This window comes from Blennius ocellaris (genome assembly GCF_963422515.1).
Source record: "Blennius ocellaris genome assembly, chromosome: 1".
Classification (NCBI taxonomy): domain Eukaryota; kingdom Metazoa; phylum Chordata; class Actinopteri; order Blenniiformes; family Blenniidae; genus Blennius; species Blennius ocellaris.
In genome coordinates this window covers 19,576,310-19,603,565 of record NC_137650.1, presented here as the reverse complement: position 1 = coordinate 19,603,565, position 27,256 = coordinate 19,576,310, and the positions used below count along the sequence as shown (strand labels likewise).

The window sequence follows — 27,256 nt, the reverse complement described above, 5'->3', positions numbered from 1 at the left end:
ATTATAAATTATGAAATGACAGTCCTCAATTTAACATGATACACAATAGAAAGGGGATACATCAGTCTTTTTAAGTAGCTTTTATTAAAAAAAAAAACAACAACTTGGCAATCTTAAGCAATCATGACATTATTACAAACACATAGTCCTTAAACCACAAGCTTACTGTAGAATAATACAAAATAGACACATTTTCCATAAATGACAAAAATTTTAATTCAAAACTTTTGTCAAACAATCACCACACTGATGAATGTCTATTTCCGAGTAATTACAACTAAATGTAATTAGTGGTTATAGTTTATAAGACAGTAACAGTGAATATGATGAGACACTTTCATCTTAATAATAAAGACTTCCTTCCAAAAGTGGAAGATTGTGCAGCCATGAGGTCGTCCAGTGTGTCTATTTGTTTTCATTACATAGGGAAGAGAAGCACCACATCAGTAAATAATATTGCCCTTTACTAGCCTGCCCCATTAAATACAAGATTATTAAAAAGGAAAGTAAAATTATTAAGATTGAAAAAAAAAAGAAAAAATACAAAATGAGGAAATTGATTTACATAATTGAACTCACGTTAACCTCGACTGTCTCAGTAGTACATCAATAGCACCATTGTTCACACGGAAACATTTTCCTGGCAGTTTCGTCCGTTTGTAGAAGTAGAAATGTTCTTGTACCCTTTGTTGAGAGGTCACAGGTTGTAGTGCAGTGAATGTGGATGGACTTCAGTGAAAGTTTTTTTTTTTTTTTTATATTCATGTCTAAAGCTCAGTTAATCCATCACTCGCACAAATCTGCTAAAGTCAATTATGAATCGCATTATGTGGATTCATGTCTGATGTGTATCACAGACCAATGGAATACAAGATTGAAACGCAAAGGTATCATTATCATATTGATTATAGAGCCACCTTGTGGCGTCATCTTTCACAGACCAGATTAAGTTGGGAATTAAAGAGCTGTTCATCAACAGGAAATACATTTTCTATGAATAGTTGGTATGTTTTGAAATAAATTGCTTTGTCGTCGTATCAACAAAGCATGTTGATGTAGATGTTTTAAGCTCGTCGACCTTCTGCGCTGAGTTGAACTAAAAACAAATATGTGGAATTTGGTCAAAATACTATTATGATAATGTCGCTCATTTTTGAGCCGACTTTGACTTCCTTGGCGTTTTGGCTCCTTTCTTCTTCGGTGTGTTGAAATCTTTGTCACAAACCTCACAAACCCAAAGGCCTGAGGACACAGACATAAAAAGACATTAACTACAGCAGGGAAGAAACACAAACACACAACAGCAAGCAGGTAAAGTGATTTTAAACTTTTTTCCACCACCACCAAGTTTTATCTCTCCACTTTCCTGACACACAACTTGGAAGTGTTTGCTGTGTGTGTTGCTGTCATACACACAATGCGCTGTGTGCATCCGTCCACTCACCCTTCGGAATGGAGTCCATGCCCACGCAGAACGTGTGGTTGCCTCGGTCGCACTTGTCACAGAACATCATTTCGTCCTCGTGGTGGGGCTGCTGACACACCGTGCAGGTCTTACACTCCATACACTGCCAGCGGTACGTCTGGATCACAGACACCAGCTGCCCACTCATGTCCAGGCAGGACGGGTGGCCTACAGCGCACAGGCAGGGAGACACGTGTACAGAGAGGCACGCCAAAAACAAATAAAAGGTACTTGTGTGAACAGGCCTAAATACACTGAAGTAAGCATCCACTTTTTTAAATAGCCTGTGCTAGATATTTGTAAGAGATGGAAACGCTTGGATGTGACACATAATACCTGAAATCACACAAACTTAAGATGGTGTAAACGCTACAAAACACTGAGAAATGTGCTGACACACAGTGACATGAAGCAGGGAAACTGTCCTCAGACATTTTAGTGTGTGAACTTACCGCTGTTATCACATTGGGAGCAGTGAATGAGAGCCTCTGGCTTGCCTTTCTTGTTGGCCTCTTTACCCTTCTGGCAAATGCCACATATAGCATTGGGAATGACCTTAGGCTGCAAGGGCAGAATAATGCTATAAAAACCACACACACGGTAATCCTGTAGTCATGGAAATACAGCAACATACAGTACTTTTAATGCTCAGGACAAAACAAAAAAAAAAAAAACAACCTTATCGTCACTAATGAAGGGGATTTTTCCGATTTCTAGGGGCTCAGCACACAACGGATAAGTTGGCTGGTTTGTACACTTACACAACTTCCTTAATAGGACAGTTTAAAAGATGGCAAATAAACACTTTGGTGCACATTGTACCGGGAGATTTCAATATATCTCAGGGTATGAACACAAAGAAGACATCTTGTTAACTTGTACATTGACACAGGAGCATCTGCTTTTTAACATTCAAGGAGACAAACTTTTAATAGATTTTTTTTTTTTTTTTTAATAGATTTTTTTTTTTTAATGTTTTCTCCTGGTAATGCTGTCTAATTTCTAAACTAGCTGACTGCCACTAGATTTGTAATCATTCTGTAGTTGGGCACAATCATTACTCAGGGCCCTTCTTACTCGATAAGCTTTCATTACCACTTCAGTAGTTCGCTTTAAAAAAGTGCATTCATTTGACTAGGGTTTTTTTTTTTTCTGAACTTACAGCCGACTTCATAAGGCGACAGAAAGGACAGACACAGAGAGACAGAGACGGGAAGCTTGAAGGACATTTCAATCAGGATATCACACATTAAAATCAGGCAGGTGAAAAGTTTAAAATCAATCCATCACTGATAGAGGTGTCCAGAACACTACTACTTCTACTACTACTAGGCTGCAATTTAACTTAAACTAAGCTGTATAGCAGTATGTCCTTGATCAATACACATCTTCCTGAGAAAGAAATCAGGCCGTTTGAGTCTCAATTTACATCCTGTTACTTCGAGGCAGGGTGCGACATCCTTCATTAAAATGTCCCTTGGCAGGAAGACAGTGGATTACACTAAAGAGCCCACAAAATTTACAAAACTATGGGTGAGTAAAACACATGATTTGACAATGATGAATATCTAAAAACAGGACACAAAGCAGAGACCAAAACCAAAAAGTAAGACAGCAGCAGGAAAGGAACACAAGAAACGGGAAAAAAAACCCTAAATGGATACGGACCCTTGAATTGCTTGTCCACATTTCTAGCACTTGTTTCTGTAACTATGTCTGTAATGTGGGGTTTCCTGCTGTGATGGTAAAATCGGTGGCTCTACATTGCCCCGAGATATGATTGTGATCGTGTGTGTGTATGACAAGTCTTTGTGTGTTTGCCCTGCGGTGGACTGGAGGACCTGTCCAGGTGTGTCCTGTCCCCCCCCCCCCCCAAATAGCAAACTGGGATCGGCTCCACCGCCCCGTGAAACCTGCACAGGGCGAAGTGGCATAGAAGGTGGAAGGATGGATTGGATTGCCGAGATCGCCGCGTCACTCAAAAGTTCGTGGGTACGTCAAAAACGGACCCAATTCTAACACGGTAAAAGAGATTGTCAATCTCAATGCGGTTCTCCAGACTAAACTAAAGGCTAATGAATGAATGAATGAACTGAGACGATCGCGTGAGTGACGCTGGCACAGTAAAGTGTTGAACGTGTGGAACCAAGCAATTCATGAGGTTCAATCCAAAAAAACCTTTTTTATTAGAAATGACCTGAATCAACTGAAAAGTGGTATGTTTTATGCATCCTCTTAGAAGATTAACATTCAGGCACCATTTTAATTTCTTAATTTAACTTTATTTAATGTCATCAAACACATTAGGTTTAATTTGGCCGCCGGGACCTTCATGCAGACCAACTGAAGCAGGATTTTTTTATTAAGACTGAACTAACGACTCATCTATGACTTGATTCCACAGATTTTACACCAGTGGATCATATAAAAAAAAACAACTCACTTTTACTTTTAAGGACATTTAATAATGTATCCCAGTGTAAGTATGTCTTATGTATGTTCAAATTTAACTCTCGTCATCTCAACTCTGCTATTACTCAAATTCACCGTTTCACAAATACAGACTTTTTGACAATCAAATGATGTGGTAAATTTGTGCCATATCATTGTTTTTAATGCAACCCTGCATTTAAATGTGACGAATTTAAGTCCATAATCTCTTATCTAGACATCTAAAAGGAAAGGCAGTGTTCACTTCACTTCTCCAAACCTATGATGACATGCTTAATGGCGCAATACAGATAAATACTTAACATGCAACGTATATCTGAGTGAACCACCCCTTTAGAAGCAGTCAGCCAACAGTCGGTGTATTTCCAGCTTCAATTATATTTACTTTTTTTTTTATTTATGAGCAGACTAATCATGAGGTCACCTTGAACCAACGCGGGGTCCTTGTGGATGGCAGCCAGACCAGAGCGAAGTAACGTTAATCAGCTCGCAGCAGTAGCTGGGTGTTTTACCGTCACAAACTGGCGCCGTTTCATTCATTCTGCAATCTTGCAATACGTTACCAAAATAGGCAAAAATGAAAAGGAAACGTCTACGACTAAACAGAGTACCTGCATGTCTCAACCCCTACGCTTCCACATTAATACTTACTGAAGCCAAATTATCAAGAAGCACAATTTTACAAAACACATTGGATGTCCCGTCACCGTCAGCAAGTTGTTACATGTACACCACGTTGCAAACCAATTTCTCATGAAGAGTACATGGCTGTCGTGTTTTACTCTGGCTACAAAACATGCTTCTGCCATGTCCGTATGCAAAAAAAAATAATAACCTGATGAACTGAAGTAACGTCAAAAGATAAGAGCGAATCCGACGTGAACACACTGGAACTTGGAAACCGGACGTTATGAGAGGGGCCACCATGTCCACACCACAATAGCTGAGCTGAGTCTTAACTGGACACACCCAGGATCAGTGCGCCACCCGCAAATGGTGACGACTCAACATATTTTCGCCGGCGGAGGGGAACGTTTTTCCCTCTGCAGGATTTGTCAATTGAAAAAAAAAAAAAAAAAAGTGGATACGAATCAAGAAGGTGGTAACGCGTCATCAATAATGCTCGACATCCCAAAACCTCGACTCGGAAAGTGACCGATGGAGAGATATTTCAGTACTGGCTGTGAGACGGGAGCGAGCTGATGGGTGGCTCGTCAGGCTCAGACAGTCAATGGACCGAGCGATTCCGGCTCAGCTCATCAACAAGTGTGAACAAGGTCCGCTTTCTCCTCCCAAGGCGGCGTCATAGAGGCAGGGAACGTCCGTGTCAAACTCCCCCTTCTGATACTTCTCCACATTAACAGTACATCACATGGTTGATCGACAAATCAATGTTATTATTTTTTTTTTTTTTTACGAACACACACTTAAAACATTTGGGTTAAGTGTCAAAGACTTCAGGTAAAAAATGTTAAAACTGTCAAGAGTTAACATCAACTACTTTTTCAGTCAAAAGCAACCACAGACTGCATGTGGCTTATATTTTCTATATCAGAGTAACAAAAAGTATTTGCTTTTTCAAAAATTAAAAAGGAAAACTAGCAGCTAAAACATCCACTTATTTGTCTTGGAAGTTTTTTTTTAGTTTTTTGTTTTTTTGGACCAGTGAGGACAGACAAGAGGTATACTGAAGACAATCAAAAGTCAAAAACTTTTTAAAAGTTTAAATTTTGTCTTCACTGAAAAACAAAACAAAAAAAGGTGAAAGTGCGGTGAACAAGAAACACGTGATCTGTTCCTTCGAAATGTTCTTATTGCTCACAGTCTGGTACAAAGTAGCAAAAAGCCACGTGGCAATCAAAAAAACTGAAGACAGGGCCCCCCCCCCCCCAAGTGTGTGTGTGTGTGTGTGTGTGTGTGTGTGTGTCAGTGTGTGTGAATCAGGTTGTCCTGGGCTGTAAAGCTGACAAACTGTAGAAGCCGGAGAACAAAGTGAAGAAAGCTAGGGAGGGGGTGGCGGGATGGATGAAGTAAGGGAAGTGGTAGTAGAAAGAGGAGGGGAGGGGGGGGGTAGAAAAGTGCTGCTGCTGTTGTTGGAGAAGAGTTCAGGTGGTTTTGTCCTCTACCTTGTACCCGGGGGTGGCTTTGTGAGAGGCAGGATGGCGCTGGCTGCCATCTTTGCCTTGCGTCGGTGTCCTGTCTTTGGCCTTGGACTTGTGCCCGCCTCCGCCCTCCTGGCTCTCCATGTCGGACGCGTTGCCTGAAGAACTGTCCTGTGGAGTGACGGGAAACAGAAAAAAAAAGAAATAAAAATAAGAAGTAAAAAAACAAGTCTGTATGAGAAGGTGTTGTTCTTACAGAACTCGGTTTAACGGTTGTTGCAATTGAGATTTTAAGTGGTTTCATGAACAGTCCAGGAATTAATGTTTTTTTTTTAAAACTTGGAAACACGACCAGGGTGTTTGTGATTGATCACAATCCCACAGAGCGTGCATGTCCGTGTCGCTGTGCACAGTCTTACGGACGAGTTCTTCTTCTTCTCCTCCTTTCCTTCCTCCGCATCGTCGGAGTCGGGCTCCGAGTCGAGTGCCGGCAGCTCTGGATCCAGCGGAGGCTCAAACAGAGCCGTGTTCAGCGGCAAATACCGCAGCTCGTTGGGAGAATACCTGTTGGTCAGACCTCAGTGATAAGATACTCACACGAGGGCGCTTTATTTAGACGACACCCAGCGCTTATTAAAGCGCCGTTTAGACGGCGAGTCAAACTTTTATTCGAGAGTAAAAACGTACCTCTTGTAGTAGTCCTGAAACTGTCCCGGGATGAGAGCCACGGGATAGGGCCCAGTTCTGGTGAGCTCCGGAGCCAGCACCTTGAACCTGCCTTGAGGCACCTGGATAATCTGGGAAAGCAAAAAAAAAACAACAAATGTCTGTCAAGAGGCTCCGAACTCCACCGTGCATCATTTCGCTTTGGACTCACATGCGTCTGAAGGTCAAAGTAAGCTCTCCTCTCCTCCATACGCTCTCTGTTAAAATTGCTGTTGAACTCTGCCGCTTTCTTCGCCGCCTTTTTTATGTACTCGGGAACCTTGCTGGCCTCCACCTTCTGAGGGTTCTGCTGCTGCATTTGCTGTAAAAAAAAAAACAAGAGATACTGTACTAAATACATGAACATGTGCCGGAGGGTGTAGCAGCCGCGTTTTCAGAACCATCGGCTCCAGTTTCCCAGTTTTGTACACACCGAGTACTCTTTGGCTATTCTCTGTCGCTCCCTCTCCTGCAGTATGACGGAATACTCCGCGTGTTTGGTGGGATACTCCTTTATCATGAGATCAATCACCTCATCGCTCCTCAGAGCCGTCAGACCTGGAGATAAACAAAATACATAATTAAGCGGTCACCCGAGGCTGAAACGGGACACTCTCCCGAGGAGGCACGCCATAGGTTTATATGTGTTTTCTTAAGTTTGGACAGAATTTGGTAACTACCCAGAGTGCATTGCGTCTCAGTGATGACATTTTGTTCACGAAGATAGAGCTTCTCCTTGTGGGACAGGTCTCTCCTCTCCATATCTACACGCACACACACAAAAAAGCATCATGACTGGCTTGTAGTTACATTACAACATTACAGTATGACATCATACTCTTTAAGGATGTCACGCATTCTGAAATGGACAACGTTTCGATTAAAAAAAAAAAAAAGATCCGATACTGAGATGATTCTTCTGGCTCTTTGCAAAACCTCTTACCGGGATATTTCCTCTTAAATGATGTGACTCCCAGATACTCGCTGACTTGCTCCTGCAGCATGTAATACTCCCCGGTGTCGTCGGCCGGCCACTTGTACTCCGTCAGGTTTTCTGCCGGAAAATAGGTTGGACTGGGAGTAGAAGGGAAGATGAAGGACAGCAGGGGTTGGGGATTAAAAAAAAAAAAAAAAAATCAATATTTCCCCCCAAGGAATGAAAAACATTATGAGTGACATTGTCATGGTGTTGTAAAGCTACGTGCTACTTTTCCCACGGATATATATTGTAATTGGGATACATCAGGAATAACGCCTGCTTACCCCAGATCCTGACTGGAGGCGTCACAGCTCCGGGAGCTGTCTCCTGAGCCCATTCGTCTTCTCTTTGGAGGCTGGCTGCCATCATTGGACTCTTCTTCAGTGGCATCCTCCTGAAAAATAAAACTGCTTTAACCTCGATAGCATAATATGATTTCTACCAGACCAGCTTAAGTTCAGATACCAAACTTCTGTGAAGAACCTCTGCCAACGTCCTACAATTTTTTTGATTGTTAAAGGGTGTAAAGAAATATCACAAAAAATTTTTAGAAATTACCCAAATATGCATTTACACACTTTAAAGGTTCCTAAAATAGGTTTTATGCAGTGCTTTCTTTCATAAAAAATGTAGAAGACACTAGATGCTTTCTCGTGACCATTCTTGATATGCAAAAATAACTTCAAATGTGTTACTGCCTCATACATTAGTATGAAGCAGTAAAGTGAGAATGACATGGGAACCTGCCACAGGTCCTTCTACTGAGAAATTCTCAGATGGATTGATGATTCCATTGTCAGGTAATTTATTACAAAGAATATTTAATTTCTCAAACACAAGTGGCATTCCAGGTGTCAAGATACTTTAAGCTGATGCTGACCAAGCATCAGTTTGTCATATGACAACATATGTTATGTAACCAGCTGAAGTTTGGAAATGCAGGCACAACAAATACAAGTTTGACTTATTAAATACATTTTTATTTTCACAGTCACTAAACCAACACGTGAGGCATCTCCTGAACTCCAGTGTACCAAATGAGGACAGGTACACTCTGAATTAGTGGTTAGTTGTTTTTTTTAAGTCGTCCTTTTCTTTCTTTTCTTTTTGTAGGTCCATTCTGTAGACCTATCAGGTTAAATGAAAAATTCTATAAATAGTCAAATGAAATGAAGATTTGATCCGTATGTATAGTCACTCCCTAATACCACTGATCAAGTCACAAGTCGAGAGAGAGAGAGAGAGAGAGAGACAGAGAGAGACAGAGAGAACCCAGCTGTCAAAACAAAAACAAAACAAACACATGGGTTTACAGTCTGTTAAGTCAGGCAGTACCAAACAGGAGCAAACGTACTCTAACCGCTCATTATCGCCTTCTGGCGCTTTACATGCCGTTACTCAGTAAGACACCTAGAAAAAGCGCACAAGCCCCGACATTACATCAGATAAACACAAACCATGGACGTAAGCAGATCATTCAGCGAAGTTGGAAACAAAGGTGTGGAGCTAGTGTGGCTAACGGCTACCATTCACGAATGAAGGAGGCGGTCGGCCGTTAGCCGCTAGCTGAGCTGGGCAACGACCACTGCGACGGAGACAGGAAAAATACAATCACGCCTTTTTGTTGGAAGAATATATATCACCTTTAAAGACTGTGCTCCGGGTGTCGCTGGATTGCTGTCACAGGGTGCTCTGATGGGGAGCACAGCAGCCATATTTCACTAATTACTGCAGCTAAGCTAACTGACTAGCCGAGGCGTCGTTTCTTCTTCTCTGGTAATGTTTATTGCCGGTTTCGTGAACGTTTGAACAGAAGTGCGACACCTGCCGGACTCTGGAGACGCGACACATTGTTAGTGTGCGTGTGTTTCAAGCAGCCTCCACCTGGTGGAGAAGACGCAGCAGTGTCAAAGCCAATTCCACACAAGGCGGTCATCACGCCTCGTCTGAGCGTCTCAATACAACTTAAGAGAGATAACCACTTTTCATCTGTGTGTCATACGTCATTGTTGAATAATAATTTGTCCTCTGATTCTGACTGTGGATGTAAAATAATATTATTCAGTCTGACGTGTTGAAACAATTCCTTAAATATCTGCTCTGAGTGCTGATTAAAACATTTGATAATTGATTTCAGAAAGAAGTCACGTTTATTTAATTCCATGCAGTTGTGCAGTTCTCTCGGGCCGGATTTGCCTTCCCTGCCGGTCCAGTGGTTAAACATCGCCCCCTCGCGGCTCTCCGCTGACGTCACACAAGCCTCGTAACGGGAAGTCGGAAGGGACAAATCAACCGGAATCCGCGGAAATCATCTCCGGGACTATTTTGCATCTTCTTAGCTAGCTCTCCACCTGTCAACTCCAACCTTTCCCGTCCTGTTTGCTGTCATAACCCGCCTCCCCGACGATGTCGGAGTCTTACGGTAAGCAAGCTTGTAGAGTGTCCCCGCTGAGGGCGAGCTGTGGGCGGCCTGGCAGCGCTGGGATGAGGCAGGTGTTGCCCCGGACCTTTTTTTTCTCTCTCTCTCTCTCACGGTAAACACATAGCCGACGGGCTAACCGAGCCCCGGGCTCCTGCTACCGCCGCCACTGGCCTCCAAAGTACCGTGTCATGTCCAGGAAACAAACCCCCGTCATCCACAGATACTAAGGCTCCGGGAGCTTCTTCGCGGGGTTAGAGAGCCTGGAGGGGGGGAGGCTGGCTCCTCGGTTGCGGGGCTGCAGAGGGGACGATGGGGAGCCGGACCCGTGTGGTTGTTTCTGGCTGTCCCGGCTTCTCCAGGTCACCTCGGAATATTCCGGATTTCTCTGTTGTCACCGTACAGATTCATCTGCCTCCTCAAGTGACGCGATTACTGTGGTCGTTTCATGTAGTGCCATGTTTACATCTCCAACTACTGTCACTGTACATGCTGGATTGACCTAGTAATGGATTGACCAATTAGTATTATCATTAACTCCGTCAATATGATTTCCACTTATTATAACTATTTAGTGTTATTAGGTCTTTGTTGCTTAAGGCTTGTTAGGGAACCATCCAGCTCACAGCTGTGCTCCCAGGGCAATAAACACTGATTTTAATCTTCTAGTTATGGTTAGTGTTTAAGTACCAGGGGTCTTATTGGGACTTTTTCACAATAAGGTGATTACGACAATGCTGTTTTATGCGTTTTATAAAGTGGTGTAACTCTAAATGTAACTCATTTACGTGGTTATCAGGGAACAGAGCTGTAAAATCAGCCTCTCTGTCATCAGTGTCCCAGGTGTTGGAAAGAAATAGATAAATGCTCCATCGTCACAATCCCCCCCCCCCCCCCCCCCCCCCCCCGCAATTATTGCAAACAAATACAAATCTTATATACTCACACATTTTAATTGTGTACTATAATATTGACACGAATATCATATATATAAATGGAGAAAGACATGTTACTAGGAAAGTTGATATAAGGAAGCCACACAGGCATTACCTATTTACCTCCTTTGAAAAGTTGTACACAATCTATTGAGAAGATCTTCCTGTAGAAATGACATTTACTAAACTGGCTTGTATTATAGTTCATTTAAACATGTTTGTGTTTACCCATATATTATTTGATTAAGCTATTATTGCTTGCTGGTAAGATTTCAGCTGATTGTCATTTCTGTTCCCTCCGCAGATTTCCTGTTTAAATTTCTGGTGATCGGGAATGCCGGAACGGGCAAATCCTGTTTGCTTCATCAGTTCATAGAGAAGAGATGTAAGTCAGAGATGTGCAACTCTGCCTATTCAGTATTTTCCTATTTCCAATGTGGGTGTGCAATGTTGTTCTGTCCTTGGAAGAATTAACTGCATAACATGGAGTAATAAAGGAGTAAGCAGTACAACACCAAAAAAAATAAATAAATCAGGTTGTCACATTGTTCACATTTAATTACACCGTGTCTCATTTATTACTTCCATATTTTTATTTGACCTTGCAGTTAAGGATGAATCCAACCACACCATCGGAGTGGAGTTCGGCTCGAAGATTATCAGTGTGGTAAACAAGATGGTCAAACTACAAATTTGGGACACTGCAGGACAAGAAAGATTCAGGTAGTGACACCAAAATCAGCCTTTTCTCTTGACCACCGACGTGTTCAGGCCTGTACAGCCCACATGCGGGTGGCAGTGATTGCTGTGAAGTTAATTTAAGTCGTTGCACTTTCTGCTTTGTGAGAACTTTGTGACCAAAAAAAAAATAAGATGTGGAGTTTTCCCAATCCAAACGTCAATGACTTGGGTAGAAATATACCAATAGAATTCAAACACAGACTGATCAAACTCCATGAATGGGGCGTAACAATGTAATAATGGCGAAAAGTGTAACACCTGCCAATAATGTAATGATGCTGTCTTGTTTCAGTGAGGTAAAAAATAAATAAATAATTCTTTCAAAAATTTAATAACTGCAGCAAATATGGAATCAAATAAATAGAGCTGAGTATTTAGAAAATAAAAGTTTTTTCTTTTTTTGAAAGTTTTGAGCAGATTGCTTAATGGAAATAGGTTTAATGGATGGGATAGTCATATTCATTCATCAAGGAGCAAGAGTATGCAGCAGTCCTCCTAATGTATGGCTGTAAATTATATTGTCAGTTATTACATTATTGACAATTGTCTTTGGTTGTTGCAATGGATTTTATCAGCAGGCAGAAACTTGGGGATGTTTTGAGTAGAAATCATAATAAAGTGGAACACAGAATAATAATTGTGTTTAAAACATCCAATAAGCTTTAATTGTTGTGCATACTGCCTTCTTGTACTTATATCCTCTCCTGTGTTCTTTTGTTGTTGTTTTTTTTTAGATCGGTGACCAGGAGTTACTACCGAGGAGCAGCAGGAGCCCTGCTGGTCTACGACATCACCAGGTGTCGCAGAGTATGACTCCTTCTCCCCCGACTCTTCGGCGGTAATGTCGTTCTTGACACTTTTCTGTTTGATTCCTTACCGCGCTGCAGCCGGGAGACGTACAACGCCCTGACCACGTGGCTGAGTGACGCCAGGATGCTCGCCAGTCAAAACATCGTCATCATCCTGTGCGGGAACAAGAAGGACCTGGATGCCGACCGGGAGGTCACGTTCCTGGAGGCGTCGCGCTTCGCTCAGGAGAACGGTGCGGCCAACGCTTCACTATATTAAAAAGAGAAAAAAAATTCACGACTGCGTGTCGCCCGTGCCGCTCTGTGGAAACTGACTTGGAAAATAACTGAACTCTCCGTTGTCCGTTTTGGCAGAGCTGATGTTCCTGGAGACCAGCGCACTGACGGGGGAAAACGTTGAAGAGGCCTTCGTCCAGTGTGCCCGGAAAATCCTCAACAAGATAGAGTCGGGTAGGACCTGTAAACCCCCCCCCGCCGGATTCTAAATCCTCTCCTGTCCTAACGAGATGAACAAAAAGGCTTAGGTTTTGACAGCAGGCCTCAGCGAAAACAAACCGCGGTTTTATCACAAGCACAGGTCACTCAGTGTTACAGACATTTTCCATAATCGTCAAGCGACTTCACCATTTGCAAATGTATTTATTTGTAAAAATGTATATTATAATGAACGGATACCAATTATAGACTTAACTTATTTGCATTTAATGTTAATGTCTCGCAATGAAAATTTACTGTCTTCGTGTTTTTTTGTTTTGTTTTGTCTTGCAGGGGAACTGGATCCAGAGAGGATGGGCTCGGGGATTCAATACGGCGACGCGGCCTTGCGACAGCTCCGCTCTCCTCGCCGTGCCCAGCCGCAGGGCGCCCAGGAGTGTGGCTGCTAGTGGACGCGTCCCCGTTTTTTGACGACGTACGGACAAAGGTTTGTGCTCTCCCAACGTGGCGTCCAGCTTTTTAAGGAAACGGTGCGGTGTCGTTCTGTGACCCGGCGGAGCGACACGCTCTCACTGGGAGCAGAATTTATATTCTGCTCTTGTCTGCCTTCGCCTGCGTGTCACTCATCTGGTGATTTAAAAAAAAAAAAAAAACGCTGCAGTCTGACTTCAGACTTGGGAGGCGAGGGGGGTTTCGAGGACATCTTTGATTTATTTGAATAATAATTTTAAAAAAAACGAAGAAGAAACATGACAGAATGACGGGGGTGCGTGAGTGAGATGCATGCATTGTAATTATCTATGAAAAGATTGCTTCCAGGAATGAATAATTCTGTCTATTCAGAGCACGTGGGACTTCTTCCAGTTCCTATGTGGCTCTTTGTACTTCCACAATGTTGCTCCTCATGAACAAATTAATATTCAGGCATTTCTGAACACACACTTTCTTTGGTGTATCATCTTCTTGGTCACATGTGTGTGTGTGTCTGTGTGTGTCTGTGTGTGTGTGTGTGTGTGTGTGTGTGTGTGTGTGTGTGTGTGTGTGTGTGTGTGTGTGTGTGTGTGTGTGTGTGTGTGTGTGTGTGTGTGTGTGTGTGTGTGTGTGTGTGTGTGTGTGTGTGTATTGTCCGTGTGTTCATCAGTGTGTGGATCCAAGTTCAAATCACTATTGCAGCAGGAACTCACCGGGTCTTCAGAACAGCAAGGTTGTTGTTTGGGTGGCATTTTCTCCAGTCCAAATAATTCCAGGTTTCTCTTCTCTTTCGCACAAACTACTGCATAGTTGTAAATCCTGTTGTCTATAATAAGATCTGACCCACAGGCTTTGTCCTTTTCAACCTTGAAGTGATTAGATTTCAGTGATATTCAGGTTTATAATCGATGCCGGGATTGGCTCATTCCTTACAAACAGCATATTTTGTCACACTTTTCATCATGTTGTTTTTTCAATTGGTATTTCTAAAATGGACACTTGTTTTTTTTTTTTAATTGCTATATATATATATATATATATATATAGGCAGATATCAAGAATCCATTATGAAATATATTATATTAAAGACGCAATATTGAGATTTCTATCAAGGTCACTGTGACCTCACATGGTCTTTGTTGTCTCTTTAACATCTTTTTTTTTTTTCCCAATTAAAAACTAGCTACTAATGTGTGCACGTGGAACTAGTCAAAAGCGTCTGTGCAACTATTTCACGTGTGTGTGTCTGATAGGTTCGTGAAGCCGAGGAGAAGATCAGCCGTGGAGGACCCGCCTCCGTTGGGTTTAGATCGCTATGCTGGAGACTCCTTCCTGACCTTTGACCTTTTGCACGGACCCTTCAGTACCTTTGCTGTCGTGGCTGCAGCTCCTGAGACCCCCCCACCCCAGAAACTGCCCGCCCTCTATCTGGCCACCCTCCTATTGGACCAAACGCTCCCCGATCAGAGCCTCCTCCCACCTTATCAAACCACGCCCTTTGGATTTCTGCTCCTTCTAGATAAATTACTTGTATTAATAATTTGGAGGATCCTTGTTTGTTTTCTTAACCAGAGACGACAGCCACCTTAGTCAGAGGAGTTCCATGCGTTTCCTGGACTAAGCCTAAAACTTATAAGACCCCCCCCCCCCCCTTAGATATCTTTGAACCAAAACAGAGTCTATATTATAGTTTTTACTCTTTATTTTCAAGATAAAAAACCCTTCTCTTTCTGTGATACTTGCGTCGGTGTCCCCCTGCTCTCCGATTGACTCGTCTCAAACGCACTCCACGCAGTCTGCCGACTGCACTTCCTGTCCGCCTGATCCACATCTCCTCTCCGGTCTCCGCGCAATGCAGCTGCCAGTCCACACGCTGTCATGCCACTTTAGCTTTTGCCCGCCACCCCAGCCTTTCTTGCCTTGTTTACACCCCCCCCCCTCCCCCTTTTTGTCCTCCTCCCGCAGCACCACACTGTACAGTGTTTCTGTAAATAGTCCGACGCATGCTTTCTCCCACAAAAATATCAAAGAGTATTTCGTTATGAAGAGATATTACATGTTTATTGAAGATGTCATATTCAACAGCATTTCCATGGTGGGTTTGTATGATCACGTTGAGGCTCCAGCTCGACTTGCAGACTGGATTGAACAGTGCTATTTGCAGTGATAAAATGTGTAAATCTATAAATGGCACAAGTCGATGTGTGTCTGATTATCAGCACGAATACAGATGTTACCGTTTGTTGACGGCGTCAACTGATGGAACTGACGAAGGAGGAAGCTTGAGTTGTATTGAGAAGTCGGTGGGATTTGACGCACTCGTTTGTGGTTACATCTAGTGGAGTCAAAGTGGCACAGCCACCTCACGAAGTCAAAAAATGATAGTTGCGACACGCATTTCTCATAGTTGCGGCCCGTTTACATGCAAAACCTGACCTGACCGCTGTGTGTCGACACCAACTGAATGCATTTGAACTTCTAAGCAGTGGTTTCCTGTGTGTATTATTTATTTTTTTGTCTCCCGTTTTGGAAACACCTCAAAAAAAAACATGGAAGTTGCTTGTCGAAAACAAAACGACCTTAATTTTGTGTGTTTTCGCTGGCTGTGACCACTTCCAACGATTCATGTATGCTTTGTTTTTTTTTTTACATTCTAAACCCTCAGACTACATTCTTAAATTAGACACCTTAGAATGATCCCATATCAGAATATCGTAGCGTCTCATATCTGGTGGTGGCTTTTTGCTGCTCGACATCCGGTTGTTGTGTGTGTATGTCATCAGATCCTGTACCCACGTCTGTCTGTTTTATCTTGGCATTCTGAATATCATAGATTTTTAATTTATTGTGTATGATAAAAGCTTATGTTTTTAAAATAAAAAAAAAACCAAAAAACTTCAAATCAGGCTTGGAATTCATCATTTTTTTAAATCAAAAATGTCTTTTTCTAAGCTTTGAAGCCCGAATATTCAAAGCTTGTGAAATAAATGTGAGCTTCTGGTCGCAGAAGGAAAATCGAGGACAAAATAACCACTATAAAATGGTTCAAACTCTTTAAAATTGATTTGATAGAAATGGGAGAAGCAAATGTGATTTATTAAAAACGTTGCACATACGAAGCCCACATACTGTTCTCTAAATCATTTACTATGTACACACAACTCTTACATGTAAGTAAACATTTGCACTTCTGTACAGTTCTGTAGTGGTTACAAATTCATTTCAATCACCGAAATCAGGCTGGATGGATAATTTCAGCATTTCTGATGCCTTTTTGGTCCTATTTCTATAGATTTTTTTTTTTTAATTAAAGATCTTGGCGTAGGCAGGTCCTTCAGGACCAGCAGTTAACTTACGATGACATATGAAGAAGAGTCTCCAATGATATCATTTCTTTAAAGCAATGGTTCCTTGGGGTTAAAAAAAAATCACAACAGATTTACAGTTTGTAAAGAATACGCAGCAAAAATGACATTTGTTCTGAGTAACAAGCCAACATGAAAATATAATAATTGGAGAAATAATTCACCTTGCTCACATAACTCCTTAGAGTATAAAAAGTCCCACATTTGAAAAAAATAATACAACATCGACTCAAATACAGTTTCTCAAAAAGTTCAATATGGCACAAAACTATAATTACACTATAACTTAAGCTCAAAAAACTTAGTACAAAGCAAATGATGTCATTCAATACAGAACCAAGGCTGAAACGACGTGTGCGGAATGATAAACGTCAGGCAGGTGAGGCCGTTACTTTACAATCAAAGAGTCACGTCAACAATATCAACAGAAGCGAATAATGAAATGGCTTTTTTCCAGTTTTTTTTGCTGGCACGTCACTGATTATATCATCCATCATCATTTAAAGTTGGATCAGGTGTCCCAGAGTAGAGAGCAGCTCTATTAGATGCTATATTCTGTACAAATGTTTCTTAAAAAGGCGACACTCGTTCAAAGTGCTGTTTGATTTAGTCAAAATATGAAACGATCCATTTCCTGCGAGATGGAACTTTGACATCACCTCCCTTAACATTTCTTCATTTGGCTCCGGGGAATATTTAATAAAAAGTTTGGACCTCTGAGAGTTGTACTTAAAAAAAATAAAAAAATCTAAAATTCTTGTTTACATTTTTTCTGATGGTGAAAAAAAGACAACAACAACACTGCCGTAACAGCGGAAACAACAGAAAACCGCAGTCATCTACTGGCTGTAAAAGTTATTATTAGCACCATATTGATCACATTAAAATCTATTTTTTTTCTTTTACAAAGCGATTTTAAATCACCACCACATCAAAGTGTCCACAATATTATGAGCAAGTGCAGCCACCACAACACCGTGAACAGTGATTTGCAACCTATCGAGACACAGTCTGAGTGGATTCATTCGTGAAGCGAGAGAGAAACCAGCTGACGGCAGTTCATTTGAATCAGAAGCTGCAGATCTGCAGAGCCCGATGGTTTTCTATACGCCCGTCAATACTTTGCACTCGGCACAAAGAAGAAAATACCCAATCCACACCAAAAGCCACAAGAACCTTACAAAAAAACACATTGTGTTGGTTAAGCCACGATGTGATGCGATTATACGTATGCCTTCATAACCCCAGTGAGTGCACCGTGCTGTGATATATCAATAGAAATATAGACACCTGATACTGCACGTGTTTAAAGGGATATCAATATATGGCTGTATACAAATCTATTGAGGGTTTTTTTTTTTTGCACCCTTCATGCAGGTGTGTCCATTAATTCTACATTTACCACAAAATATCGTTCAAAAGTGTCTTTTACCCTGTGAATTTCTTCTGATTGTACTGAATAAAATTCAGTTTGTTTTTTTTTAAATGTGATTCTACAATACCTTGAAGAACAAGCCATTGCAAGTGACGTCCGCCTCCTCAGCTTGTTATCGCCCCCGACCACCCGATGAGGACGGCGGCCTTCGTATGGATCCACGGCGGTTTTGTCACGGCTCCTCTTGTTGTCGCCATTTCTCTTACATGCCACATTGTCGCCCCTATCGGGAGCGAGCGGAGAAGCACCGCATGTACTCGGTGAGCCAGGGGTTGAACTCCGGCTGAACTGCCCTCCGGGTCTTGCTCGGGTCCGAGGACCGGGCCCTCCGCCGCTCGCTGCGCTGCGACTGCATCTGACGCTCCACCTCCCGCCTCGTCCGGGCGCGGAGAGCCGACTCGTGGATCTGCCGGGAGAAAGAAACGTCAGCCCCACCGATTCCCCTCCTTCCATCGACGGAGAAGCGGTAACACATGCGCAGGCGGAGAATACCTCCTTCGTTGACGCCGCGGGGCCGACGTTGTGAGTTTTCCTCGCCGCCATGTCCGCGTCCCTCTCCCCGGAGCCGTACAGAGCAAAGGCGTGTCTGCCGTCTTTGCCCTCCTCCCTGGGCTGACGGGCGGCGGCCGGTCTGACCCGCTGGGAGCGCCACAGTTGCTTTGTGGATTTGTTCTGCGGCGGCTGCAGTCCTCTGCCCACTTTCACTTTAAAAGAGAGAGAAAGTCGCGGCCACGTTCAACACAGCGGTGGGAGGGAGAGAAGAGCTTCTCTGAACGGCAGCTCCAAGCATTGAACTGAATTTTCACCTTGGTCTCTGTTGAGAGACGTCGTCTGCTTGCGGCCTCTTTTCTGGTCGCCTCTTTCGTCCTGCAGTCGTTTCGTCTCGTCGGCACCCTCGGGCCGCGAGCCTGAGGAGTGAACATCACATTGCAACATGTCAAGCAGCATGATACAAATCCCCAATATGGGCTGCAATTTGTAAATAATTCATAGTTACCGTGCAGTGCAGACACACTCTCGTCCGCCTCATTCGGGATAGAAAGTCTCTGCACCGCCCCCGTGGTCCTCGCTTGCTCTTCCCGCCGTCTGTCCACCCTCGCCTGCTCGCACTCCTCCACCTCGGCCTCGGCTCCGTCGCCGCCAGCTTCGGCCGACTGGACTTGGTTCTTGTCGGGAGCGGCGCAAGGGCTTCTTCCCCCCGAGTCCGAGTCGCTCTCAGAGCCGCTCCAGAACCAGGGGTTGTGCGTGTGCTCCAGCAGCCTGCGGGTCATTCTGTACTTCAGCATCTCCTCGTAGCATTTGTTGTAAGTCTCCCATTTCGGATCTTTGAACTTTTTCATGTATTCCGAGCGGATCCTTTTGGTCACCATCATATCTGTTCGGAAAACACAAAACAAAACCCTGTTGTGAGACTTTTTTATTGGCCAACTTGCTTATGTGTTAATATTTCTATAATTTAAACCGTCCGTTTTGTCAACACTAATGAAAGCAGATGAAAACATTTGGCAGCTTAAAGTAAACATATTTTCTATTAAAAGTGTAAAGTTTTAATTTCTTTGTTAAGGAGCCTGAGTTTAATTTAAAATAGTCTGGATCTGGTTTGAGATTGTAGTTTATCAGGGCCAAGTACCGAGTTTAGGTCTAAATCTGGGGAAGGTAAATTAATCCATGGGTCAAAATGTAGGATCTTGATCTAGTTCTGTTCTTTCCAGGAAGAAAATCCACGTGTTGTTTGAAAAGTCAGGTTAATGGTCCAGGTCCTGATCATAACTGGTTAAATGAGTCTCGGTTTAATTCTGAAATTTCCTGGCCTCTTTTCAAAAATAGCTCTCGTTTTAAGACATAGTTTTCCATCGTTGTTCTTCTTCGATGGGATGTTTGATGTTTACTTACAGTAATATAAGTATTTACAGTATTTCCTTACCTTGTTTACAGTGAAGTGGAGTTAAAACTACATCGATCAGAATAACGTCACAACAGATAATTTTCAAAAAACAAACCTTGAGGAATAGCTGGTCGAGTAGAAAGCTTCTTTTTTTTTTTTTACCCCCTCTGTGTTCTGAAGAGTGTAAATAAACCAGGTTTGTACCTGCGGTGCTCCTGTGGTTTTCCTTCTCTTCGACTCGCCGCCAGACATTTAAACTGAACGTGTCCGCGGATCAAACCAATGGAGGAGCAGCTGCAGAAAAGCGGTTGGTTCACCTCCCGGGGGTCTGTAGCGAAATAAAATATCGCGTTTGTAAGATAATTTAAAAAAATATATGCCACCACTATGTTTTATCAGCTTCGTTTTTCTGGGGCAGGGTAAAATAAATCACCGTCCCCACAGAAATCTGTGACAACCGTTACAGGGACGCTTGAACGCGATGACGTCATCGTCAGCGCGTCCTCTGATTGGCTCCGGCAACTCGAGCGTATGTCCAAATAAAAGGTCAGCTGCAACCTCTACGTTCTTATCGATAACCTCACAATTGGCCCTCGTCGGCCCATAAAGCTCCTCCAGTGATCAAATAAAGCGACCATGCAACCCCCAGTGCATTAAAATATTCATGTGCAGAATCAAAACTGTCGACGTTACGCCATTAAATACGTCATTTATTTAGTTGTCGCTTGCCCTGCTCGCCTGACACGCGCACACCCCGGAGACACAAAAGTGTTTGCGTCACGTGAAGCTTGTCTTAATAATCATCCGGTAATACGGTACACATATGGTCGCCTGTCGCGACCGCCTTTTGCGGGAGTATCCCACCCTGCGTTCGTGAATTCATTCTCCCTAACAAATCATCCACCACCGCCTCCCCCGTCAACCAACACGGTCCGCCTGGGTCGGTGGGCGATCCTGCGCTGCGAGGATCTAATTTGGTGCGCAGGAGAATATACTTACACCAGGGTCGGATTTCGCGGACGCGGAGCGGAACAGATGGCGTTTGACGACGCTGAGGCTGGTTACCTCACGGGCCGGCCCCCACCGCGTCCCCCCGCCAGAAGATTGGCTCCGCCCGCCTCGAGACGTTTTTTTTTTTTTTTTTAAAGCCCAACACACACCCGCAACAGGTGGCCCGACCTGGGATGTGAGGAATGCTCTCAGGGGTGGCTGAGAAACACTTGTGTTATTGATGAGTCTTAACAAGGACATAAAGAATCAAACGTGTTGTTTTCACATGTCCAGTTGATGGAGGTTATTTCTCTTTAGAAATAAGCGAAACAGGTTTTGTTTATCTTAATATTCCAACTTTGGTTTATTGTCCGTCTGTCCGTGTGTCCGTCTGCCTGTCCTTTGTGCTTTTTAACCTCCAGACAGACCCCGATAACCTGCCGAGGTTCTATTTATACGGGGTCCGGTCTGCAGGGACACTCCACCCTCGGTTTGGTCTTGTCTAAAGATGGTCCGGGATGTCGCGTAAATGGGTGTCAGGTGTCTGATGCCACTGAGTCGCTCCCTGCTGCTGCTGCTGCTTCTTCTGCTGCTGCCGTGGCGCATTCCTGACAAGTCAAACTCCGACTGTCCAAAGCCTAAAAGTGTCGTCTGTCCGCTTTTAATACCTTTCTTTACCCCCATCACCCCCCACCCTTCGCACAGTCCTCCAACTGACAGGAGCTGGATGCAGAAGGACATGGATTGGCACTTGTGGCCTCGAGTCAAAGCGGACTTGGAAGTCGGTGGTGTGCAGGTTCGAATCCCACAGCTGATGTATCACCACTGTGGGTCGTTGTTTTTACCCGTCAGCTCCCTAGAGGCCGATACTGCATCTTGTGTTGGTTTGGTGATTAATATAGTATAATTAGTTCGTTTTAGTTCAATTGCCCACCATAATTGGGATGAACTTCCAATATAAACTTTCCCTGCACAGCTGATCTGGTTGTGGGCGGGTTTTGTACTCAAATGCTTCAGTTAGAAAAATAAATGAAGGAATAAATGAGTCATCATATTAGCCAGTATCCCAATACTTGGGAAATAGCTGTTTTAGCTGCTTCTTCTTCATTAAGGCATTGCCTTGTTCAAAGTTCCCCACAAAATTGTTGTTTTCAATCGTCTTCCAGAAAACTTTCCCTAAGAGAAACAAGGCCAGGGGCAAAAATACCAAATAATGGACTTTAATAAATTATCAATATGTATATACACTTACATTCACATGTGTTGGGCAACATGTTGTTCTTATTTTTTTTATTAAAGTTTTTTTTTGGTGGATGCATGGTTCAGTGGTGTTTTTTCACAGCCTTTCTCCGTGCAAACACAGACAACAGACAACTTAAAAATATGCAGATTTTAAGATGATGAAAAAATGCATAATGTCAACAGCGCAGGCAGACAGTCCATTGACAGAAGAGTGTTGCTGTGCAGCAGAGCTCGTTCCTCCTCCTTGTTTGATCTCCAGATAGCTGGTGGTGCTGGTGGAGGATTTAGAAGCACTTCCTGTGGACAATGCTGGGGCCTGCCTCGTCGTACTCCTGCTTGGAGATCCACATCTGCTGGAAGGTGGACAGGGAAGCCAGGATGGAGCCGCCGATCCAGACGGAGTACTTCCTCTCGGGGGGAGCGATGATCTGGAGGAGGAGGAGGAGGAGGAGGATGTGTGAGTCAAGTGGAATCATGTGCGTAAATGTGCGCCAAACACTTTCGTCTGCTTTGAATAAGTTTCATATTGTATTTATATGTACCTTGATCTTCATGGTGCTGGGGGCCAGGGCGGTGATCTCCTTCTGCATACGGTCAGCGATACCAGGGTACATGGTGGTACCACCGGAGAGCACATTGTTGGCGTACAGATCCTTACGGATGTCAATATCGCACTTCATGATGCTGTTGTAGGCAGTCTCGTGAATGCCAGCAGACTCCATACCTGGTCAGGTGAGATGGACAAGTGTCAAGAGGGGCGCAACACAGAGTGAGCGGGGAAACCCATGTATGTCTGTTAAATTGTGAAGGAAAAAAAAAATATATTGTGTGAAGTACCGATGAAGGAAGGCTGGAAGAGGGTCTCGGGGCAACGGAACCTCTCGTTACCAATGGTGATGACCTGACCGTCGGGAAGCTCGTAGCTCTTCTCCAGGGAGGAGGAGGAGGCAGCGGTGGCCATCTCGTTCTCGAAGTCCAGAGCCACATAGCACAGCTTCTCCTTGATGTCGCGCACGATCTCACGCTCAGCTGTTGGGGCACAAGTTGAGGGATTTTCATTCAAAGTGCTAAATAGCGGCGAGTACGCGCCGCGTGCGTAAAGGAAAGAACTACCGGCAGTTAGTGTCTGTCTGTGTCTAATTTCCAATCTGGTTGGCACATACAGCGTGCACCGAAGCGGTTAATGACAGCAATTATTGTAGAATGTGCTTCTTTTGCACGGCTGTCACATCTTGCGTAAAATATGTATACAAATAAATACCCAAACTTTCATTCTAATTAAAACTAGTTACTTGTCTTTACTCTTGAAATTGAATAGCTCAGATCGATTCAAATGTAAAGTAATGCTGAATTATTATCACTGCAAGTTAGAAAACCAAATGTGTTTTTATTGCTTTTAATAGACAATCAATATGCTATTCTCTCTTCACCCCTTTATATGTCACATTTTAACCCCAATTCGTAGTTAGGGTTAGGGTTAGAGTTACGTTTCAAATTGTCTGAATTATTGTGATTGTGTTAAACTTTACATGTTGTTAAAGAACACATTATGATTATTATTATTATGATTGATACTCCATCATTGCCATATAAACTGCAGTTTACTGCATCTTTGCATCAGCTAATCAACATTTCAAAGTAATGACAATTAAGTTGCATCTAATATGCATATAAGAAAATATTTGTATATTATACATGTATAGTAGACCTACGTGTACCAATTATGGATCTGTTTATTTTTCTAGAAATTGCAATTCTGACTTGAGTGTTTTGATGCAATTTTAAACATGTAATCTTATAATAACTAATTGTTATTATTAATTATACTGTATTTCTACTAAAAGTTATTTCAGGGAGTGTTTTTTTTTCTTTTTTTTTTCTTGTGATGAATTCCTCACCGGTGGTCACGAAAGAGTAGCCACGCTCAGTCAGGATCTTCATCAGGTAGTCGGTCAGATCGCGACCAGCCAAGTCCAGACGCATGATGGCATGGGGCAGGGCGTAACCCTCATAGACTGGGACGTTGTGGGTCACACCATCACCAGCATCCAGCACAATACCTGAGAAGGAGGCAGGAAAGGATTGTCAACAATGTCCGGACGAAAAAGCGCATGTTTAAGATTTGTGCGTAAAATGTGCGTAAATGGATATTTGACAGATAATCTAAAGCCACACAGGCTATAACAAACATCAGTCATCAAGACTGGTTAAATGTGCGTAAATGTCTTGCGTAAATGTAATAAATGTTGGAGTCGTCCCATTGATAGATTTGTATGGAGTATGAGACATAATTGGTAAAATTTGTGCGTAAATTGAATAACGGGAAAATGTCAAATTTGTAGTGTAGCCCATATTATGTGTTGGAATTCAACTGTATTTTTGTCTGGCTGTTTTGTTAAATGTATATATATTCTGGAAGCTGTGTCTGTGTCGTGTGTGTCAGGTGTTTGTTGTTGTCAGCCTCACCAGTGGTACGACCGGAAGCGTACAGGGACAGGACAGCCTGGATGGCCACATACATGGCTGGGACGTTGAAGGTCTCAAACATGATCTGGGTCATCTTCTCTCTGTTGGCCTTGGGGTTCAGGGGAGCCTCAGTGAGCAGGGTGGGGTGCTCCTCGGGGGCAACTCTCAGCTCATTGTAGAAGGTGTGATGCCAGATCTTCTCCATGTCGTCCCAGTTGGTGATGATGCCGTGCTCAATGGGGTACTTCAGAGTCAGGATACCTCTCTTGCTCTGGGCCTCGTCGCCGACGTAGGAGTCCTTCTGACCCATACCGACCATGACACCCTGAAGTTGGAAAAGAGAGAGAGGAAGGCAACGGAAAAGGTTAGCCGGGGACGTTCGAAAGCACATACAGATATATGAAGTAGGTTTTTTTTTTAATGATCGGATTAAAGTCTTTGGACTGACATAGTGACCATTGCGTAAATGTGCCAAATAACGACGTAGACAAATAACGGTCACGGAAAGACCGCAGTTGTTAGACTGACTCTCTTCCAGTGACTAACTTAGTGCTAAATCTGCAATGGCCACATTGCTCGAGGTAAATGGTGCCAAATTCATGTGGTTCAGTATATAGTTCGTATTTCGTTGATATAATTGAACTATTACTGGGAGTGTCTGTTTTTTTTAATAATTAAAAAAACAAAACAGATCAACCACATGTTAACAATATTTTCTACAAAGTAGTGCAATAACGTTTTGATTTTTATATATTTGTTCAAATGCAACCATATCTTCATGTATGCCTTAATAAACACACTGAAATGAGTCGGTGTGAAATGATTCTGCCTTTAAGCGCCTGAGTCTAAGCTATTAGATAATGTCTATTATATAGGTAAATTCTTCGTCGTTTACCTGGTGGCGGGGGCGGCCGACGATGGAGGGGAACACAGCCCTAGGGGCATCGTCTCCGGCGAAGCCAGCCTTAACCAGGCCGGAGCCGTTGTCGCACACAAGGGCGGTAGTTTCTTCGTCGTCACACATGTTGGCTTCTGTCAGAGAAGAAGGGAGGAAAGAGTCAATTCACCGAATCACGTCAACATGGCGCTGCGTATTGAATGTGAGAGAAATGCCACCCAGACTAAGTGCCGGACCCTTCGCAATTTATAAGCCCATGCCCAGGTTTCATGTATTTTATTTTAAAACACTCAAAAATAATTGTAACATTTACTAGAGAGCGTGAACCCGATCGGGGCCAAACATTGCGCAGGGCGCATCCATAACGCGGATACCAGGCCATTACACGTGAGCAGTCGAGATTTAAAACATACAAAATATAATAAGAAACTATTATTGAATAGCTGTAACGTTCATTATCTTCTGATCAAAATTAGAAAAGGCCCGATAATGGTAAATTTAATAGAAATGTAAAGAGCATAAACTTAAAAACTTACAAAAAGTTTTTGAACTAAATCAAAAAATATTTAAACAAACGAACAAACAAAACAATCAAACAAGAACTACAAGTTTTGAATCACACGATCAATTCGAAGTAAACTATTCTGCGTTTTTTTTTTTGTTTTTTTTTTCCTTGGTTTGATTTTCAGAGTTACACCTCTGAAGATGACCAATCAGCTCCGCCTTCACATGAATCCTGTCATTCTACCGGAATCTGCAGGGCCTCGGTAGAGCTGCCCGTGATGCCTCCGCTAGTATCTCTGTCCCGGCCCCCCTCATCCCCATCCCCTGCGGTCCTCCCTTGGAGTTTGCTTCAGTAAGGCTCCACTGGCTCTTCCCTTCCGATCTATAGTCTGGTGTTCCCCACCCAGGCTGGGTGGCAGGTCCTCGCAGGGTCTTACCTTGAGGAGTGTCTGCGGCTCGGAGAGATCGACCCAACCAGTGCTGTTGCTGAACCAGCTACGGTCCTCGTTGCTGAACGTCCACCTTTTATACCCCAGCTCCACCATTCACAAACCTCGACACTGGCCCCGATCCCAGCCCTCTGCCATATTAGGATACTGACAGGCTGAGGCCGAGGAATTGGGGTGGTGGGGGGAGGCGCGCCCCCTTCGGAGGGGAAGGAGAGCGCCCCATTCATCGGGCTTCGGGAGGGGATCAGAAGTGATGCTGCGCGGCCCCGACCGGGTGAGAGCGCGCGCCATATATGGAACTGTCCCTTCGACCTCCCATCGAGCCCCGCGGGCCCACCTCGAGGGCCGTATAAGGAGCGCGCGGGCCACTGGGGGGTTTCTAGGGGAGACGCCAGTTGCTACCAAGCAGGGTTATAGATTTGCTGCTAGTAGGCCTCATCCAGCCTTAAAATGGGAAAACGCTTCGATCATCTGAACAGATTTAGGCCACAGTGAGAGCCACGGGCCGAA

General features: G+C 43.5%; 4 protein-coding genes across 6 annotated transcripts; 1 reads left to right on the top strand and 3 right to left on the bottom strand.

Moving 5' to 3' along the window:
* Positions 1-74: 74 nt before the first annotated feature.
* phf10 (PHD finger protein 10) lies at positions 75-9,471 on the bottom strand. Its single transcript, XM_080500431.1, has 12 exons — positions 9,346-9,471; positions 7,987-8,096; positions 7,667-7,797; positions 7,404-7,487; positions 7,157-7,281; positions 6,896-7,045; positions 6,706-6,815; positions 6,438-6,582; positions 6,043-6,189; positions 1,918-2,026; positions 1,445-1,633; positions 75-1,242 (listed from the first exon to the last, which is right to left on the bottom strand). The coding sequence occupies exons 1-12, from the start codon at positions 9,415-9,417 to the stop codon at positions 1,148-1,150; spliced, it is 1,467 nt and encodes a 488-aa protein (XP_080356557.1). The 5' UTR covers positions 9,418-9,471; the 3' UTR covers positions 75-1,147.
* Positions 9,472-9,975: 504 nt separating this feature from the next.
* rab4a (RAB4a, member RAS oncogene family) lies at positions 9,976-16,481 on the top strand. Its single transcript, XM_080498772.1, has 8 exons — positions 9,976-10,124; positions 11,361-11,441; positions 11,665-11,779; positions 12,532-12,594; positions 12,685-12,839; positions 12,961-13,056; positions 13,375-13,528; positions 14,766-16,481. The coding sequence occupies exons 1-7, from the start codon at positions 10,109-10,111 to the stop codon at positions 13,488-13,490; spliced, it is 642 nt and encodes a 213-aa protein (XP_080354898.1). The 5' UTR covers positions 9,976-10,108; the 3' UTR covers positions 13,491-13,528; positions 14,766-16,481.
* Positions 16,482-16,638: 157 nt separating this feature from the next.
* Positions 16,639-21,249, bottom strand: ccsapb (centriole, cilia and spindle-associated protein b). Of its 3 annotated transcripts, none has more exons than XM_080502153.1 (6): positions 21,197-21,249; positions 20,313-20,525; positions 19,310-19,687; positions 19,119-19,220; positions 18,805-19,016; positions 16,639-18,718 (listed from the first exon to the last, which is right to left on the bottom strand). In XM_080502153.1, exons 3-6 carry the CDS (start codon positions 19,683-19,685, stop codon positions 18,536-18,538), a joined length of 873 nt encoding a protein of 290 aa, XP_080358279.1. In that variant the 5' UTR covers positions 19,686-19,687; positions 20,313-20,525; positions 21,197-21,249; the 3' UTR covers positions 16,639-18,535. The 3 variants fall into 3 exon arrangements, with proteins under 3 accessions (XP_080358279.1, XP_080358278.1, XP_080358280.1); XM_080502152.1 differs by having other exon boundaries at positions 20,402-20,525; XM_080502154.1 differs by lacking the exon at positions 20,313-20,525 and having other exon boundaries at positions 21,197-21,231.
* Positions 21,250-22,391: 1,142 nt separating this feature from the next.
* acta1b (actin alpha 1, skeletal muscle b) lies at positions 22,392-26,893 on the bottom strand. The gene is made up of 7 exons (XM_080494446.1): positions 26,735-26,893; positions 25,791-25,927; positions 24,896-25,220; positions 24,328-24,489; positions 23,267-23,458; positions 22,972-23,153; positions 22,392-22,857 (listed from the first exon to the last, which is right to left on the bottom strand). The coding sequence occupies exons 2-7, from the start codon at positions 25,917-25,919 to the stop codon at positions 22,714-22,716; spliced, it is 1,134 nt and encodes a 377-aa protein (XP_080350572.1). The 5' UTR covers positions 25,920-25,927; positions 26,735-26,893; the 3' UTR covers positions 22,392-22,713.
* Positions 26,894-27,256: the final 363 nt, after the last annotated feature.